This window comes from Elaeis guineensis, chromosome 6, assembly GCF_000442705.2.
Source record: "Elaeis guineensis isolate ETL-2024a chromosome 6, EG11, whole genome shotgun sequence".
In the NCBI taxonomy this organism is placed as follows: domain Eukaryota; kingdom Viridiplantae; phylum Streptophyta; class Magnoliopsida; order Arecales; family Arecaceae; genus Elaeis; species Elaeis guineensis.
This window is the reverse complement of record NC_025998.2, coordinates 30,000,984-30,020,110: the sequence shown is the minus strand read 5'-3', so window position 1 is coordinate 30,020,110 and position 19,127 is coordinate 30,000,984. Positions and strand designations below refer to the sequence as shown.

Genomic DNA, 19,127 nt, shown 5'->3' with positions numbered 1-19,127 from the left:
TAAAGTAGAGATAACCTCCTAGTCTGACTCATCAAATGGGCCATGTATGTCATATGTGTACTAGGATAAGTATCTCATTGGTCTTATCCCCTTGACCAACAAAAAGATAGCTTGATCATTGATCCTCAAAGAGATGATTTAAAAACTAGATATGACTTAACAGTCAATGAGCTTAAAGGTCCATTTTCTTCAGTTGGCAGATCATTTCTTCTCATACATGACTTAGTCAAAAGAACCATCTATATACTTCAGGTTATTTGGTTCTGGATCTCTTAGATCCAATGGCATTCACTATTTACTCAAATAATTTTCACAAATGCATCACCATGCAAATGATAAAAATTAAATCTAAATGATAATCACCGAGATTAGATTCTCACGGTCATAGTGCAACTTTTGCACCATTACCAACTCAAAAGAGTCACTTCACCTTCTTTCAGTCCTCTTTCTTCCTGAAACTTTATATTAAAGTGCGTAATATGCACTAGAGTCTAATGAAATAGACAAAATTGTAAGATCAATTTTGAGCAACTTTACATACCTTCCGAAGGCGTGTCAATATTTCTCTAAATTCTCCAGGTATGTACCTCTAAACTTTTCAAAGTTCTTTAGTTACCAGCATATCGATCAATTCAATTAAGATACTATGATATTTATTCATATAATAGTTTCATAAACTATCCGATAAATCAGAGATTATAGAATCAAATCTATTTATAATTTTTTATGCATGGTCATGTCGAGCTTTTCAAGCTCTTCAATGTCCTTGATAATTGATCATGAATAAATTGCCTATCACGCATCTTATGCACTGTGCAACTCTGATCATCTCACAACTGTTGGGATGAATCAGCATGTCATTGGCAGTCTATATGTCTTTATACATATATTAAATTTCATCAACTATAAAGTCCAATTCATAGCACCTAACTTAATTGTCAACATCCAACCATTTGTCAAGTATAGCTCGTTGATTATGGATTGGACAAGCTGATGACATTGGATTAACCTGATCAAGAATTATGGCTTAATTTTTAAAAAGCTAAGAACTATTCTTAGATTTTTAAGCCAGAATATGTAATTGATTTTGGTTAAGTGGTTGATATTTAAGATTCTAGCTAGACGGTTGAAAGCTAAAGAATTGATCATAGAGATTAAAGATTTAATTAGATGATTGTAGTTCTAGGGACTTTAAAAATAAACAAAGGTTCCCACTAATTTTTTGAGTCTTTCACACTCTTCAGATGGAGAAACAAAAATACTTATGCGATAAGTGGTTTTAGTGGGTGCTGTGATCCCATTGATGTATAGCACCTCATCTAATAGTTATTAATGACATGTATACCAATGCGTAGACAACTCTTTATCCAGATACTTCTTCAAGCATGTTGCAGTGACTTGGTCTCTAAGTCCTATGACCTCACCTAATAGTTATTGACATAGTTTTTAGTTAATTCTGATCCACCATTCACCAGTGAGTGTAAAGCCATTATTGGATCCCTCATCTAATAGTTATTGGATCCAACCCCATCTTTAACCCGAGATATCTAATACCAATGGAATGGTTGTGCCTTTTCGATGCAACCGAACCACTGTAACCAGTCGAGAACGATCAATAGTAGAAAAGGCATCCGCATCTCTATAATGGTGGAAGACCAGTAGACTTAATATTTAGTGAGGAGATTTGGGTTCAGATCTCTTTTAATTAGTCACATACATCTGATATAATGATTAATATGGTTTGGGTCAGCATATTTCATGTCTGACCAACCTAGTCGGCATGGGTGAACTCGGATTAACAAGTAATCTAATACAAAATATAATCTCCTAAGATGGCCAGGTAAGTGAAGATGAGTGGGGGTCCCCCATTATTTTTCTTAGACATCAATAAATTAACCAAATCAGACAATAGAACCACTGTCTAATACTTGTCTTAGACATCAAATTGGTTGATTAGAATCAATTAGATTAATCTATAGACCCAGACTCGAATCGTTGAGCCAAATTCAATCTTGATTTAATCAATTCACATCAAATGTGAATCAATTTGACCAACGATAACTAAATTCAATTTTGAATCCCTTTGACCTAATTCCAACCAACTCTTGATTAGATTTGATCAACTGCTCAAAATCAGAAAGGATTGTAATCTGATCTAATCGATGATCCTAATTATAGTTTAGTCTCTAAACTTAATTTGTTCAATCCATATCTAAAATTTATATTTTATGCATTAAAATTTAGATCTTAAATTCATAATTTTAGATCTTATAATTTTAAATTTTAAATCTCAATTAAGTCATTATGTACATAGGTTTAAGTTTAGATCTCGAAATATTTTCTAATCTTAATAATTTATATTGTATATTATATAATATGATTGTCTGCAGAATCGAGTTGATTCACCCTAGCATACAAATCGACTTATCATAGTGAGTCGGTACAACACTGAGATAAATAAAAACTTATAGACTTAGCCTGCACAATTGAGTCGGCTCATCAGCAAATGAGCTGACCTACTAGGGTCTCGAGTTGACTCCAACAAAATTGAGTCAACTCACCAAACACTCGAGTTGACCCAATTGAAAATTGAGTCGACTCTATAGGTATACCAGTCACCGTTTCATATTTCGTGCAAACAGAACCTAAGATTTTGGATCTAGAGTTTTGCAGAAATTAAGTTTTAGATCGTATGTCAAAACAATATATCACATATAATATTAATCGATCTAAAATATATAAAAATATATACATAATCTAATTTAAATCTAAAAATATATCACATATAATTTTTTATTTACTGTTCATCTTCATAGAAAATATCACAGTCGACACCCCTACACGTCATAAGAGAGAACCCATCGAATGGATAAGAGAGAGACTTTAATCCCTTCATCATCTTATGACTAGACAGTCATAGTGATTAACCCAATTTGATTATTAAGCTACTAAAAATTTAATCTAACATATCACATATATAATCAATTAAAAATCAGATCTAATTATCTTTTACATGTCAAACATATGAACAATAACTATGAATCTATACATGTAAGAAAAATTTCAGCAATCATACTAGATCCAAATTAAATCTTAATTGATATATTCAGATCTAAAACTAATTTTAGATTTGAATAACTCATGATTTATTTCAGATCTGAAATAATTTTAGATTCAAAATAATTCTGTAATCGTATTACAGTATGTAAAAAATTTAGATTTAACCTTAATCGATGTTCTACATCGTTCTAGGACAACCATTCAGCATAACAGGGTTATGCTAGGGCAATCTTATTTCAGAATGAGTAGATCATCAAACTAACCTTCAGATCTGATTTTTATAAATTAGATTTCAGATCTGAAGAGTTTTCATATTCGTATCAGAACCTATGCTCTGATACTACTGTTAAAAATTACTACAGTTTCATACGTGAAGTTTAAAAATTTTTCTAAACGTCTATACAGTGAAAATAAATAAATTAAAATATTTTAAATTTATTTATGTATCAGATCTGATCTAAAATTATAGCAAAGATCTTGACATGAACATGTAACCATGATCTGAAATCTAAAAAATAAAACAAACGTTAGTGAAAATCAAACAGAGATCAGATCTCCAAACCTTAGATCATGTGGATGTCTCGGGTTCTGATCGTAGCCGTGCACATGCCCGATCTCTGTTGGTATCCATATGAAGATGTCTGATTAGAGCACCAAGATCATCGATGTGCTAGCACCTTGTAGATCTCGCTCTTCATCTTTGAATCTAGATCTTTTCTTCTAGATCTCGAAGAAGGAGATCGCTGCGCAAACTCTTTCGCATAGATCTGATAGAATCTGAATCAGATTACCATAAAGAAAAGAAGAATCCTTCTTCTTCTCTTCTTCTCTCTCTTTTCTCTTCTTAGATCTGATCTCTATCAGATCTGGATGTTGGATGAAAGGAAGAAAGGAGGAGGAGACGTTAGAAGGAAGTTGCGGCAAGAAAGAAGAAGTTCTCACATCTCTCACGCACGCCATCTCTCCCTTTTATTTTTTGTCACACCAACCCCCAAATATCTCATGCTCAAAATCCTTCTTAATGCCCAAGAGATCTAATCTTTTTAAATCATAGGCGTTCAAATCCAAATCAATGGATAGAAGGGCTTTGAGATAAGGAAAGAAAGAAAAGGAATGATCTCACGCACACAATTAGTGCACACCCTCCAATTTTCTTTTATCACACAAAAAAAATCTTTCATGCTCTAATCAGATATATTTTTATCCTATTTTAAATCATATTCAAATAGAAAAAAAAATCTGAAAGAAAAAGAAACCTAGATAAGGTGGGGCGCCAACTATTGGCGCCCCCTCTCCTTCACGCACGCAAGAAGAAATAAGGGGCACATTTCAATGCATGCCCTCTCCTTCTTGGTATGAATTTTGGAGAGAGAGTCTTAGAGAATCAGGGCTCTTCGAGTCATGGTTCTATTGGTTCAAGTTGGATCTTAATCGGGTTCAAATCGAGTTCGAATCAAGTTGAATTTGAAAAATTATCAAGCCTGATCTAATCAAGCTTGAAATTCAAATCTGATTTGGATAATTGAATCTAATTAATATTAAATTTAATTAAAATAAATTTAATTTAAATTAATTAATATTTAATCTATAATTTAATCAGCTTCAAAAAAATTATAATATTTATAATTAAGTTCTTGTGCTAACAATTAGCAGTTGTCAAAACTGTAATGATTACAAATTAGTAGTTTCTAAAATTCAAACTATCAATCCAATTAATAATTTGAATATGATCCAAGCTATTGATCAGATCATGCTTTTTTTATGTGTGACTTCTCAATTCTATTCTATCTGGTAGTGAGACATACCGTGATCTCCATCACAGTATCATCGAAATTCTTTTTTGATGGACTGAAATGATTCCAACTCACCTCAATAAGAATCGTTGATCTGAAAATGATCTTAGTGAGTTCTCACGATTCACCAGTGACATCTAGCAATATGTAGTGACAATCTAGCAGAACAAAAAAATAAATTTTTAGATGCAGTTATCATGTGATACAATCTCTCAATCGTGAGTTCCGACTTGACAGAGGTCATGGAGAACTCGTCAAATTTCATCGTCAGTCATATGCTAGATTGGTTCGACTCGAGTTCATCTGTAAATCTTATGAAAACTCTTTTTCAGTATTTACACTTACTCTGATCAGAGATTTCATAAACTTAGTCTTACGAATCGCATAGGACTTTTCCTTTTCTATCATGGTCGATAGATTCTATTTATGTGCATCCTACTCCAAACAGTAAATCTGAACCTACAATAGCCAACATACACAGTAAGGATCTGAATAGCTAGGGATCAAGAAAATATATAATCAAACTAAGTAGCCTCCCTGTGAATAGCCAACACACCGTAGGTCAAAGGATCAGTCATACCACTGCAGCATCGAGAAAATCACTGATGAGTAAGTAGATATCCAAGTGGTTTCTCGTGTTAGTCATGCTCAGTACAAGTTATTCTCTAACAACTATCCGCACTCTCATTCCAGTATCTCTACACCGCAGACTCGAGACTCATCTGTCCTAAAGGGAGATGATTCATGCATCGATTTTGAATGAATTGATCACAGTCCTTCGTGACAATTCTTTGATTGAAGTATTTAGAAGTTAACCACTAATAATGTATGTCTCAAATTCTCAACACTTTGAGAATATACAAAATCATCTTTGTTAATTTTTAGGATAAATCATGGACACATAAAACATAATTATTATAAAGACTGTCCATCAAGTACAAAATATGCTCTAGAGAAAGGTATGTGTTAGTCAAGATTGGCTTCTAGGGTACACATCTAACACTTCTTAAAGGCCTCTGGCTCATTTGAATGATGAACATAAGAAGTTTATTGGAGTTTAACCACCAATAATGGAATTGCTTGTGGGTTTCAAATCATAGATGGAACTATCTCTGGGACATGTTTTGGTCAAAAAGTGAGAAGAGGGTTAGCTGACTCAATTGACGAATCCCAATTCTCTTAATCTCAAAGTAAAATGTCAGTGAAGAAGAAACTTGTGTTTTCAACTAATAAGATTTATCCATCTCTTTCGGAGTTTTTATTAACACTAGAGTCTATTTCAACTGAAAATTCTACTGCTCATAAGCTACAAAGAAAAAAGGCTAGTCATGTTTACCATTCGGAATCTAGGTCACAAAATAAGATAACCATATAAATCCATCTAATCTCCTCTCTCACTCTTTGTTTTTTCTCTATTTTCTTATTCTGTTTGCTCTATTTTGGAAGAATGAGAGAGAGATAAAGTGGAGAAGAGGAGGAAAGAAGAAAAGTTTGGTGTGGGTATGGGGTGTATGTTTTCTTCTCTCTATTCTCTCCTTTGCTTCCTTTTCAAGTGGATAAGAAAATGGAAGAACCTGATTAAGATGCCTCCATGGCCTCCTTCTCCCTCCACACCCCTCTTTTTCCTCCCTGCTTCATTTAGGGTTTGTTCTTCTCCTCCCCATTTGATTTAAGGTTTGTTTGATATTAAGGATAGTTTAGGTATTTTATAAAATGATCGTACTATGTGATGGCCATGTCATATTATTTCATTTATAGAGATAAATGACAGAACCATATTAAAATATTTTGATAACTAAAAAAATTAGTTTGATACTTTTTAAAGTAAGAGGGTATAAGTAAAATTAAGCTAAAATTGAGAGTGTTCTTGTAATTTACCGTACATATAATATAATAATCCAAAACTTCACCTAAAAAGACTAGCTATAGTTTATTATTTAGGTTCACTGGCTTTGTATAAGTATCAAAAATTTTTTTAATAAATAATCAATATGAAATTAAATATACGTCCGCATTGGTCCTTAAATATATTGCCATAATATGGCCATACTATCGAGGGATGCTACCTATTATAATATGAAACTAACAATCATAATCTTAAATAAAATAAAAGATCCATATCCATCATTTATTAAAAATTAAACAAATATTTGTTCAAAGCATCAAAATCCAAATGTAAATACCCAAATCCATAATCCTCAAAATTCCTAAAATCACCAATATGAAGTCATAAACAACTAACAAACTAAAATTTTGCTGCAAAATTTGCCAAGTTTGCTGGCATAAACCCCTATCCTTAGACCATCCTTCATTTTTGATAACCTTATTCATCTGGAAAGAAAAAAATAAATAAATAGATGTCAGCTACATAGCTTAATAAGTAAAATTTATATTATCTTATTGAATCAAGCATAAATTTTCTAATGAACAACACATCATTTGAGAAAATAATTAATATTACAAAATTAAGCATTTCATTATACAATGTGAAAAGAGAAGTCATAAAGCCTATTTACATATTAAATCATGAACATTTCATAAATATGATTGAAAATAAAATCATAAGTCGTTCTTTTTCATGTATTCATATCGTACTTCAAAATATTACTCACAAATATTCATACTATATTCATTTTGTATCCATAACAGGGTCATGTTTGTAATCGATAGGGTTTTATATTTTATATGCTAACTTTATACCTGCAGACAAGACTGTGTTTTGTCGGAATGGTAGCTCCAGATGTTGATCTTTTCCAAGTCTAGGAGGTCGTATATAGCTATCTAAAGCCTTTAAATATTTATATCTTTTGCTTAAAACATACATATATAAGTAGATGGAAAAATATTAAATGACATGAAAACATGTCATGCTTCATAAACATGCATTTTTTATTGAAAACATTCATGGAATAGTTGTTTATAATAAAGCATAATTTTCATATCATATATACTAATCTTTTTCTTTAAGAAAACTATGATATCATCATTGACAAACCATGTGCATAGAAGTCATGATAATTTGAAAATTAATAAGAAGTGTAAGATACCTTACTTCATCTACCTTAAATCTTTAAAGTTCACTGGGTGAATTAGGTAATCTATTTAAGTTATTAAAGTATAACTAATTTGTATTCGATAAATTTAATAAAATTAAATAATAAGAAAAGAAGATGGTGGGCTAAATGATGACATCAGCAACTTTGGATGGGTCACATCCAAGCGACTTGATGAATGAATCATGAAGCACAAATTCAATCAAGGCCAAAATCGTTTGACTGGAATCATCGTTAGTAGATTTCAAGGTTATTCAGCAAGGGCCAAGGCGACCAGTTTGACGGGCCATCCGAGCATTAGGATGGATCATGATCTCTTTGTGGGGACACTTAGGCTCATAGGACAAGGAGACAGAACTTGATACTAGGATCTATGGATCTTCTTAAAAACAAAAAAAGGAGGAGAGGAGAAGAAGAGAGAGAACAAATCTTCCTCTTCTTTCTTCTTTTCTTTTTCCTTTTCTTCTTCCAAGGGAGATAAAATGGGGGACTAGGGTCTCACCATCATCCAAAGGGATCGAGGGTAGAGAGAGAAGGAAAGAGACAAGTCTTCTATCCCTCTTTCTTTCTTTTCTTCTTCTTTTTTCTTGACAAAATAGGGGAAAAAGGAAGGCGGATCATGGTTGTGGTCATGGTGATCAATGTTAGAGGGCTGGCGACATAGTGGTGGTAGGTGAAGATAGCAGTTGATGGCGATGATTGACCAGCAAGACAAAAAAAAAAAAAAGGCCGAAAAATAGGAATTTTCTTTTTTAGTGGATTTTCGGCAAAATTGGTATCCGACGATGGTGGCCCAAGGTCGTGGGAAGAAGGGGAAGTGATGAGATGAAAGCCAGAGGTCTTACCTTGGCTTCCGTGAGCTCTCCAACCTCAATTTTCGATAGGCACAGTAATAATATGTTGTGCATTCGAAGAGAAAAAAGGGACAAAGAGATGGAAAGAGGAACATTGCTTAGTGGTGGAGGGTCATAGAGGAGAGGAGCTTCCTCCATATAGAGGAGACCTAAGGCTCTGACAGCCCTAGGTCTCTGATTTCCTTTCAGTTGCTGGCTTCAAATGGTAAAGGGAGTCTGCTGCCGCCCACCACATGCAGAGCATGCATGGGGGCTGGCCATTTGGGCCAAGCCCAAGTTAGGCTTGTCAAGTGGATTGGGCCTTCATAGATAAATACATTAGTAGATAGACCTCATAATTATCCATATAGGTACTTATCCATTATCACACAGTTGAGAGAAAGTGGTTGCTTGATTTATTAAATGCTGTTGTATATACTTCAAGGCTGAATATTTTCTAGAAGCTAATCAACAAATGTATAGCAATGCTCTAGGAACAAGAAACTTTCTCATGCATCTGAAGCCGAAGCATTGGACAGATGCAGTCTTTCTAGATCTACATTGGGGAATCATGACATGTAATGTGATAGAGTGTGTTAACAATTGGATCCTAAAGGCTCGGCAATGTCAGCATGTTCTCGTATCTTACATGGTTGATTATATTATATTCTAAATTATGCAATTGATGCATGATAGATGAAATCGATGTTACAGTATCTAAACTCATCTTTAACTTGATCCTAAGAAAGTCTTGCAGAAAAATACAGAAGAGGGATGGATGTTAATTATCCGTATCTATATCAGACATTGTGGTTATACATATTCATCTTACCTGAGGAAATGAAGGCAGTTATTGTTTACATCAAATGGTGGGGAAGAGTCAGCAATTCACATGTTGTCAGCTAATCCAACCTGTTCATTTATTTATTTGGGACCCAAGCCTCAGTTTAAGTATAATTCCGAGGGGATTGCGGTTGCAAAGCCTCGTTTAAATGCAAGTACCTTGTGTGGCAGTGTGGCTCTTTTGGTACGATCATCTTGTACACAAACCGTCAAGAAATGCCTCTATCTGATGCAGACCGTGTGATTGCAGTTACTTGAATTTTTCGATGCTGGGAAGAAGCTGTCCATCATAAAATCGTGGAGGGATCAAGTGTTTCAGGTGGAATGGTGGGCATGAAAAAGAGGCAGAGATCTATAAGATCATGAGGGTGATTTGTTTTGAGCTGTCTCTTTTACGTAATGTATACTCGAATCTTATGTTGGCTTACATCGCCTCTATGCTTCTTATCTTTGTTATGAATCCCCAACAGGTATTATGCATGTACTCAGGGATTTAAGGTTAATTAGAATTAATTGTAGGCGTTTTCTACATTGGTTCTCATGTATGCTCTGCATTCTTAGTTCTTTTACACCCTCTTTTTCTTTATCACAGTAAAGGAACCCTGTTTGATGTGTGAACTGTTGCTTTCTTATTGATGAATCTTTATGTATATAAAGTATCCACAACAGATCTCACAATGTTTTCTGTTTGGAATGTAGGGAATTTTTGAGAAATCCCAATTTTTATTTTTTGCATTCTTCAAATGAAATTTTCTTCTCGCATTTTGCAGCATATACAGATGGTAACGAATTCTATATAATAGAAAGAAGGTCTCTCCATTCTCACTTTTTTGCTTTTAGAAAAAAAGACAAACAATCAACTAAATGTAAAGTCTGAGATGAAGGTCCAAGCAGAGTGTTCTGTCTAGTGGGTCATATTTAGACAGAACGTAGTTTATATGAAACCATTTCAGATGGGCAATATCAGGATTAGTATGGCTGTACAGCTATACACAAAAATTTTGCATGACTGCCCAATCAACTGCACATTCTCGAATGCGAATCTCCACAACTAATCTGGTGTGCAAGTTTGCAAAGAAGTAAACTATAGATTTGGAGAACGAGCATCATAGACAATCCATTGATTTAGCATGAAAAAACTATTAAACTTTAGTAAGGGTTTCGATGATGCTTGTCTCAGCCCATAAAGTTGTCTAAATTAGAACATCTAAGTTTCTTGAGAGGGCTTACTTCGAGTCAACAACAGATTTGGAGTAATCCAACGGAGCCCCGATGTATTACCAAATATTATCCTTGCACCACAGGCATGCCACATGGCACAATGGTGGATCCTGCAATTCAACATTATATATCCCGTGCTTTGTGCACCACATGGCCATGCATGCAAATAATCACAATTATTTGTTCCTATAAAGATGCTCTGATATGAATTCTATAGATGCAAGCCGATGTGATTGGCTACGTATGTGGCCATGTAGTGCATGCAATATAGGGCATAATTTTTCGTACAATTGGAGAGAGACCACAGTGTAGAAAAACTACGTGGTGATAGAGTTGGGTCTCCTTACATTTTTTTTCTTTTTTATAACTAAAATAGACTCACGTGCGTCACATCGCGTCGGGAATTAGTGACCGTTGCCTCCTCCCTCCAATTCCGTCAAACCCAGAGGAGGACATTCAACTGACTCGGTCTTCCTTCTTCCCTGCTCACAATACAAACTTGGGTCTCTTTGGGCATACATGGCGAAAATCACTCAAATAATTCCGCACAAAAATCTAACAAAACAAAGAACCAATCTTACCACCACCACCACCTCGAGTTCCGGCAAAACTCATGCTTCAAAATCCAATTCTTCATTTAGTTCGACCAACCACTCTTGGTTGAAAGAGGCCAAATCTCTGCATCAATGCCGCCGAGAGCCCTCCTCTTTGCGGTCTTCATCATCTCCTTCTCGATCTCTACCGGCGTACGAGCACAGGATGAGAGCAATGATGCACAGACAGCTGAACCATCAGCCGCAGACAATTGCATTGGAGTCTTCCTAACCTACACTTTGATGTCTCGCATGAAGGAGTACCCTTATGTCAAGAATGCATCAGCACAGTCCTATGCCTTCAAGTCCACCGCCACCTTATTGAATACAATGACAGAAGACCTCGTGGCATGGAAGATGTTCATTGGGTTTCAGCATGATGAGATCCTGGTGTCGGTGTCGGGGGCGGTGATCACAGATGGAACAGGCTATCCAGCCCATGTTGGAAATGGCACATCCTTGTCAGGCTTCCCGCAAACCAATCTTCTGAACGCCATTGACACCGCTGGGGACTTGACCCAGATTCAGGTGAAGGTCGACTTGATTGGGACGCAATTCGGAGTGAAGCCACCGGGAATCCCAATGCCGAAGACAATTAAATTGCACAATGATGGGTTTAGATGTCCTGCACCCTCTCACAAAGGTAAATATCATACTTGATAATTTGCGTTGTTTTATGATCGGCCCTTTTCCATTTTCCGAGCACAATGATGGGTATATCTGTTAGCATTAGGATTGATGATGATGGAATAGAAGAAGTTTTTGCATGGCAGACAGATATTTGATGTATAGTAGTGTTCATCCTTTTGGAGGTACGTACTCAAACATTTGAAAGCCATTTCATTGGATTATAGAACAAGAAAGAAAGTTATATCCCTTCTCTTCCAAGTTAATAGATGTGAACTCCATTTAATTGGTATTCAGCTTTTTCATGCTTATATGAACATATGAATAATGTTAACTATAAAATCTTTTATAAGGTGTGCATTTAGAAGTAGTCCAAAAAGAAAAGTATATTTCTATTTGATGAAACTGGAAACCAAAAGAAATTTTCTTTTTCATAAAGATGAAAACCATGTGCTTGCCAATTTAATTCTTTTGAGTGTAAGCCATCTAATTCCTTTGGTCCTCGTAGTCTGTAAAACTTGTTTTACATGCATTTGAATGCCAGTAACCTGAAAATTCGACCAATGTTAGAAATAAAGTAAGCTTTTTTAAGCCAAATATGCCCATATGCAAACTAATATGAGGTTGCAAATTAGAAATAATGGAGAAGAATTTAACTGAAGTTACTGATCTTGATTCATTTATTAAGAAAGAATGTGCTATATAACCTCTTATCAGTTTTACCATTTAGTGGAATCTCCCTTGTAATGAGACATTTTTGGCATGCTTGAAAGCATCATGTTTGTTGAATTACAAAGTTCCAGCACAGATCATTCCTTCCGTTGGACCATGGTACATGAGATACCATAAGAATTTATTGGAGATTGTCATCTGTGCTGCAGGAAGCCAGATGTATGTATGTTGTGTCAAAGACCCCAAATTCAAGGCCAAGACTAATACCACCAGGTTCCTTCCCCTTCAGAAAGGTGACCTCCTCATCTTCTACGATGTCATCCAAGCCTATGGAAACAACTACCTTGCCCAAGTGACCATTGAGAACAACAATACGATCGGCCGCCTCGACAACTGGAACCTCACATGGGAATGGAAGCGAGGAGAATTCATCCACAGCGTGAAGGGAGCCTACACCTTTAAAAAGGATGTCTACGACTGTATCTATGGAGAAGCTGGCAATTATTACGAGAGTTTAGATTTCTCACAGGTCATGAACTGTGAGAAGAAGCCCATCATTACAGACCTCCCTCCTGAGAGAGCCCACGACAACACCATTGGAAACATTCCTGATTGCTGTAAGAATGGCAGCCTCCTTCCATCCATCATGGATCCCAGCCAGTCCAAGGCAGTCTTTCAGGTCCAAGTGTTTAAGATTCCACCAGACCTCAATCGGACCGCCTTGTATCCTCCTCAGAACTTCAAGATCAATGGCTTCCTCAATCCAAACTACGTCTGCAGTCCACCGATCAGAGTTAGGCCATCGGAGTTTCCAGACCCAAGTGGTCTCATGTCAGAGACCATAGCACTGGCTACTTGGCAAGTTGCATGCAATATAACAAGGCCCAAGCGAAAGCATTCTGGATGCTGCGTCTCCTTCTCTGCCTACTATAATGACTCGGTTGTCCCCTGCAATACATGTGCTTGTGGCTGCGCCAAAGCAGCAGGTTGTGATCCAGATGCTCCTCCATTGCTTCTCCCTTCAGAAGCACTCCTGATCCCCTTTCAGAACAGAACGGCCAAGGCCAAAGCCTGGGCTGAGATCAAGCACCGTCGTCTCCCCAACCCGCTACCATGCGGGGACTACTGCGGAGTTAGCATCAATTGGCACATACTATCTAACTACCGGAATGGATGGACTGCAAGGATCACACTGTTCAATTGGGGAGACTACACTTTCAAGAACTGGTTTGCGGCAATTCGGATGGACAAAGCCTATCCTGGTTATGAGAAAGTGTATTCATTCAATGGTACAAAGCTAGATGAGTTCAAGAACACTCTCTTCTTCCAAGGATTGGAGGGTGCCAAAAACTTGTTGCCGGTGCAGGATGGGAAGAACCCTGCTGTTGATCCAAGCGTTCCTGGTAAGCAACAATCAGTTGTTTCATTTACAAAGAAGCAGACACCTGGTATTGATGTTCCGCGTGGGGATGGATTTCCAACAAGGTTGTATTTCAATGGTGAGGAGTGTGCCCTTCCTGATGACATACCACTAGGAGGTGGTCATCGACATAGTGTTAGTCTTCTATCCATAGTTTTGGTTGCAGTCATGGTGTTCGCACCGATAAAGGATAACTTGTGTTGATGGCCCACAGGGTGGTGAGATCAAGCCTTTGAGCATTGCTAGTCTTGCACTGTGTTTCCTAGGGGAATTCACTTTTGGATCGATTCTGGTAGTTCAGTGTTGTTACAAAATCTGCCGGTGACCCATCCAATGACTCGCTTGATAGACATGTTCATGAAACGATGCGAGAGGTGAAAAAATATGGGATAATTGAGTTAGCAGATTGATACTAACAAGATTCCATTCTGCCGGCCGTAGGTAAATTAGGACAGATTTTTATGGTGATACAGAGGCCAGCAAATGGTACTGTACCATTACTTGCTTAGATGTATATTTATGCATTTCTTTTGTAGCTGTGCATCTTTAAAAAAATTTTGAGGTGAAAAGGACTACTGTTGCTTTTCAATTTTTACAGCACCGTGCTCTTGTTGTTTCACAAAGGGTTGTACATCTGTAAATGCTGAGAGTAGGTGACTTTGACCTCCTCTTTTGATCAGATATATTGGCTCTGATCTCACATCTAAAATATCATTAATGATAAATGAGAAATTATGACATCCTATTTTCTCAAAAAATTTTGAAAAAAAACGGAAGAAAGGGGAGAAGATAGGATGTCTGTAATTTGGTTTCTTTATTTTTCCGGACATTTTCAGATAACATGCATGAGAGAGGCTCTGTTTGTTGGTGCACATGATCACTGCAAGAGAACTTTGGCTTTTATGAAGATTGCAAGATGAAGGACTCATAAATTATTTATGCTTTGTCCTTTATGAAGCTTTTGTCTCCTTGGTCCGTCTGAAGTGAAGTCGGCATGTTGAGACACAAAAGGTAAACTCAAGCTGAGCATCAGCATATTGATCCAGAATATATCAATAGAAAGGGAAACAGGAGTACATGGTAAAGTGGAAAATTGAAAAGCGAATACCGAATTTTTCAATAGTCTTTCTTTTAGGACCCATTCTTTTATGGATAAATATCATAAAAAGGTTAATAAATTTTTTTATTGATCAGCTTACCCATATTCTCATGCTTTTTAAGATGGATAAGTTACTTTTCTATGGATAGCATTTATCAATGACATGAAAAAATTTTATCAATGATATGAAAAAAATTTTATCCACTAAGAGGAATGCTAAATCATTTTTCCATTAACAAGTAAAATAGGTATCTAATTTTATATCTAAAATATCTCATCCTCATTTCTGATGCCTCCATCATTCAATGCTCAATAATTCAGTCATCCACTTTCTCTAAATCTAAAACGTAAAAGGAATATTATAGAAAATATGAATAAAATTTAGCAACTTACCTAGAAAAATAGTAATACAAAAGAACATGAGTAACAGATTTTGAAGTCACTTTTTCATATATAAAAAAATATAGATAAATTATTTTTCTATCTAAATATTGTATGAAAAATATTTATCTAGAAAATATAGATTCTTAAGTAAATTTTTTACCTACAAAAAAGCAGACCCTTGAGTTAAAGGAGTTTCCAAAAAATCGGTGGTCCAAAAGATTTGACCATTGCTCTTACTAATCCACATGTACATATAGCACACGTGGAGCCCAAAGTGGTCAATAGCTGTGAATAATACATTGTACATAAACTCTTCTTCATACACCATTAATAAAAACTAGGTGGTAATCACATCCCACTTTACATGAAAAAAAAAATAGTCAACATGTGCTGCTTACTTTGTGTGATGGTCTCATGATAATTTTTGAGCAAAAGGAGACTACTATGAGATGTCCACAGTGGTCACCTGTCATTATGCAAGATTAAAAGATATACAATGTACAGTAGTGGATAAGTTTTATGTACAAAGTAGAAAGTAAAGAAATTCAGCTGGGCCTCTTGTCAGAATAATATCTCCTTCAAATCAAAATGCAGAAAGAACAAGACTTTAAGCATCCGCTAAAAAAAGTTCCTTTGAAGAGAAATCTCCATGAAACAAAAGTGGACTTGTGGGAGGACAAGGTAGAGTACAGATTATGGATGAATAGCTCTGGTGCAGATTGCAAAGAAAACCTCCAACTTGTGAGACGATAAGTGAGACTCAGAGGAAGCGAGCATGGCAGACCTATGGGAGCAATGATCTCATGTCGGGTCATAGTTATCCAGCAAGTAACCTCATCATCATCTCAGATTAAGTGGCAAAGAAAGCCGACAGTTACCCAAAGGATCCAAGATGGAGAGAAGACTCAGAAGAAAGCAAACAAGAGAAATATCATAGAAATGTCCACTAAATCCATTTCTTCATCATTGTCTCTTGAACAAGGCAGCTTTTAAGTTAGCAAGAAGCAACCCAAAGCCAGATAAGTCCTTTTCTTTTGCAAGAATGGATCAGTCTTGGACTAAGTTCCAAGTTTTTTTGGCCGGATTCTCAGGAGAAGCCAATCTATGAAGAAAAATCTGAGCATTAACCTACACAATTATTCAACACCAAACCAATGAATGTAAATAATTTATTCTCAACAGATCCAAGTCAACAGGTGCTGCCACCTTCATTTGCAGCTTGTCGGGTTAAAAGCAATTTAGAATCAACCAAGGAATCTAATGTCAAGGCAGGAATCTTTGAATAGTCTCTCATGAACAGTATTGATACAAAGTGAAGTTGGCAACATTGTCTATCAATTATATATGATGTCAGGAGACTTGCAAGTAATTCAATAATAAATTAGAGGTCTGTGAACACCTTCCCATTGTTAAACATCCTTCCTCTATTTTGGGATATACCTCCATATTTGGGATGTGTCTATTTGGGAAGTATTGGCTGGGTATAGCTGTATGATGGATTAGTATTTATCTTGTACAAGCTCTTAGATGTATATTTAATGGGACAGACCCCAAGCATAATGAGGTAGTTTAAAATCCTCAACATGGTGTCAGAGCCATAACCATCTCCATTCTCTTCCATTCCCCTCCCGTTCCTAACTTTTTTCATCCTATACCCACCACCCTTCCCCACCACCTATCAATCTCATGATCAAAACTCAATCACTCCACCACCCAAAATCCCCACTGCAACCTCAATCCCTTCATCCAAAATCAGCCTTGCTCACTGTCCCTTTCACCCAAAAACAAATCCCCAACTTCTCCAATCCCTGAAAAAATCCTGGTGATCTGCTCGCCCGCTCTCGCCCACGCCATCTTGCTGAGCCCCTTCGTCTTCCTTGTAGTCTCTCTCTCCCTCCTTCTCTTGTCTCTGCCAACGATGTCGTCTTCCCAGGGCCGAAGGGGGTCTCTCCCACGGATGAGCCATGACGACAATGGTGGCCCTCTTGTAGTCCCCCATTCGAACTTGATCTGTCTGCACCGCTCTTCATCCGGTTGTCGAACCATGCTGACCAACTGGAGCTCCCCTCCCGTGCCACCTTCCCAGATCCAACGCCTCCCCCAACTCTTCTTCTCTCCTGAGGCCTCTTATCTGAACCAGCCCAATTGAACTGGTCCACACCAAGAACACCGGCTCAGCTAGGGTCCCCTCTATCCTATTTGGGCTGAATCCCAAATCATTCAAGTCAGCTCCATTTTACTGTGTTCTTGAGCATTGTACTCATAATGACTGAAGTGGCCAACCAATTGTGGTCAAGCTTGATGGGACCAATTACAGCCAATGGTCCTTCATTATGAAGATTTTTTTAAAAGGACGGAGGCTTTGAGAGTATGTTACTGGTAACATTCTATATCCAATCAAACCTGACGATTCTTTTGCTCAATGGAAAATCGATAACAACAAGTTTATGACATAGATTTCAAATACTGTCAATACATCTATCAGCCTGCAATTCAACAAGTTCGACACCGCAAAGGAGGTTTGAAACTTCATCACCAAGCAGTACAATCACACAAATTTTGTCCTCAAATACAAGCTCGAACTGGACATTCACAATCTCAAACAACAATCGGAGTTATCAATGGCTGATTTTTCATTCTCAGATGTCTTTGATTTGGGATCAACTTTCCCTAATGGAGCCCAATTGAACCCATAATGCTGAACTCTATTATCAGTTTCGTGAAGAATTCTACCTAGTCTAGTTTCTAATGGCTCTTCATAATGAATTTGAGTTTGTTCGAGCCTCTATTCTATACAGATCTCCTCTTCCATCTATTGATACTGTCCTTTTTGAGTTGATTACTGAAGAAACTCGAAAGAAGATCATCTCCTCCAACCTTAATGGTTCTCTTATTTTGGCTGCACGGATCAAATCGAAGGATCTATCTCAAATCCAGTGCCACTCATGCAAGAAGTTTGGCTACGTCGCCCATAATTGTCCTAATCAGACATCTAGTTCTCGACCTCTATTTGATTCTTAATTTCAAGATGTGTCTTCTACACAGTGTACCTACTGTAAGGAAGTTGGATATGTTGTTTGAAATTATCCCCATCCAAACTCCAACAACATACGAGCGAAGACTCGAAGTCCTGGAGATCGCCCCTCCTCCACTACTGCTACTATCATACCGGCGCCTACAGCACAAGCAGCCACATCTCTTACTGTCGATGATATCCAAACAATGATTCATCAGACTCTCTCTATTCGTAATACTATAGCCTCATCTTCTTCTGAGTACACCACCATTTTGCCAAGTAAGTCATTGGATAGGTGGTTTTTTGATTCTAGTGCCTCCAACCATATGACCTTTACCTCCAACATTTTTCAACATATTTTTTCTCTTCATTCTCCACCTCATATTCAAATTGCAAATGGATCATTCATTACCGCCAACTATAGTGGAACCATTCATTCTCATAACCTATCCCTTTCTGATGTTCTTCTTGCTCCCCAACTTTTTATGAACCTTATTTCTATCGGTCAACTAT

General features: G+C 36.7%; 1 protein-coding gene across 1 annotated transcript; it reads left to right on the top strand.

Moving 5' to 3' along the window:
* The first annotated feature begins 11,350 nt into the window (after positions 1-11,350).
* LOC140858700 (COBRA-like protein 10) lies at positions 11,351-14,411 on the top strand. Its single transcript, XM_073260012.1, has 2 exons — positions 11,351-12,039; positions 12,905-14,411. Exons 1-2 carry the CDS (start codon positions 11,490-11,492, stop codon positions 14,317-14,319), a joined length of 1,965 nt encoding a protein of 654 aa, XP_073116113.1. The 5' UTR covers positions 11,351-11,489; the 3' UTR covers positions 14,320-14,411.
* The last annotated feature ends 4,716 nt before the right edge of the window (positions 14,412-19,127 follow it).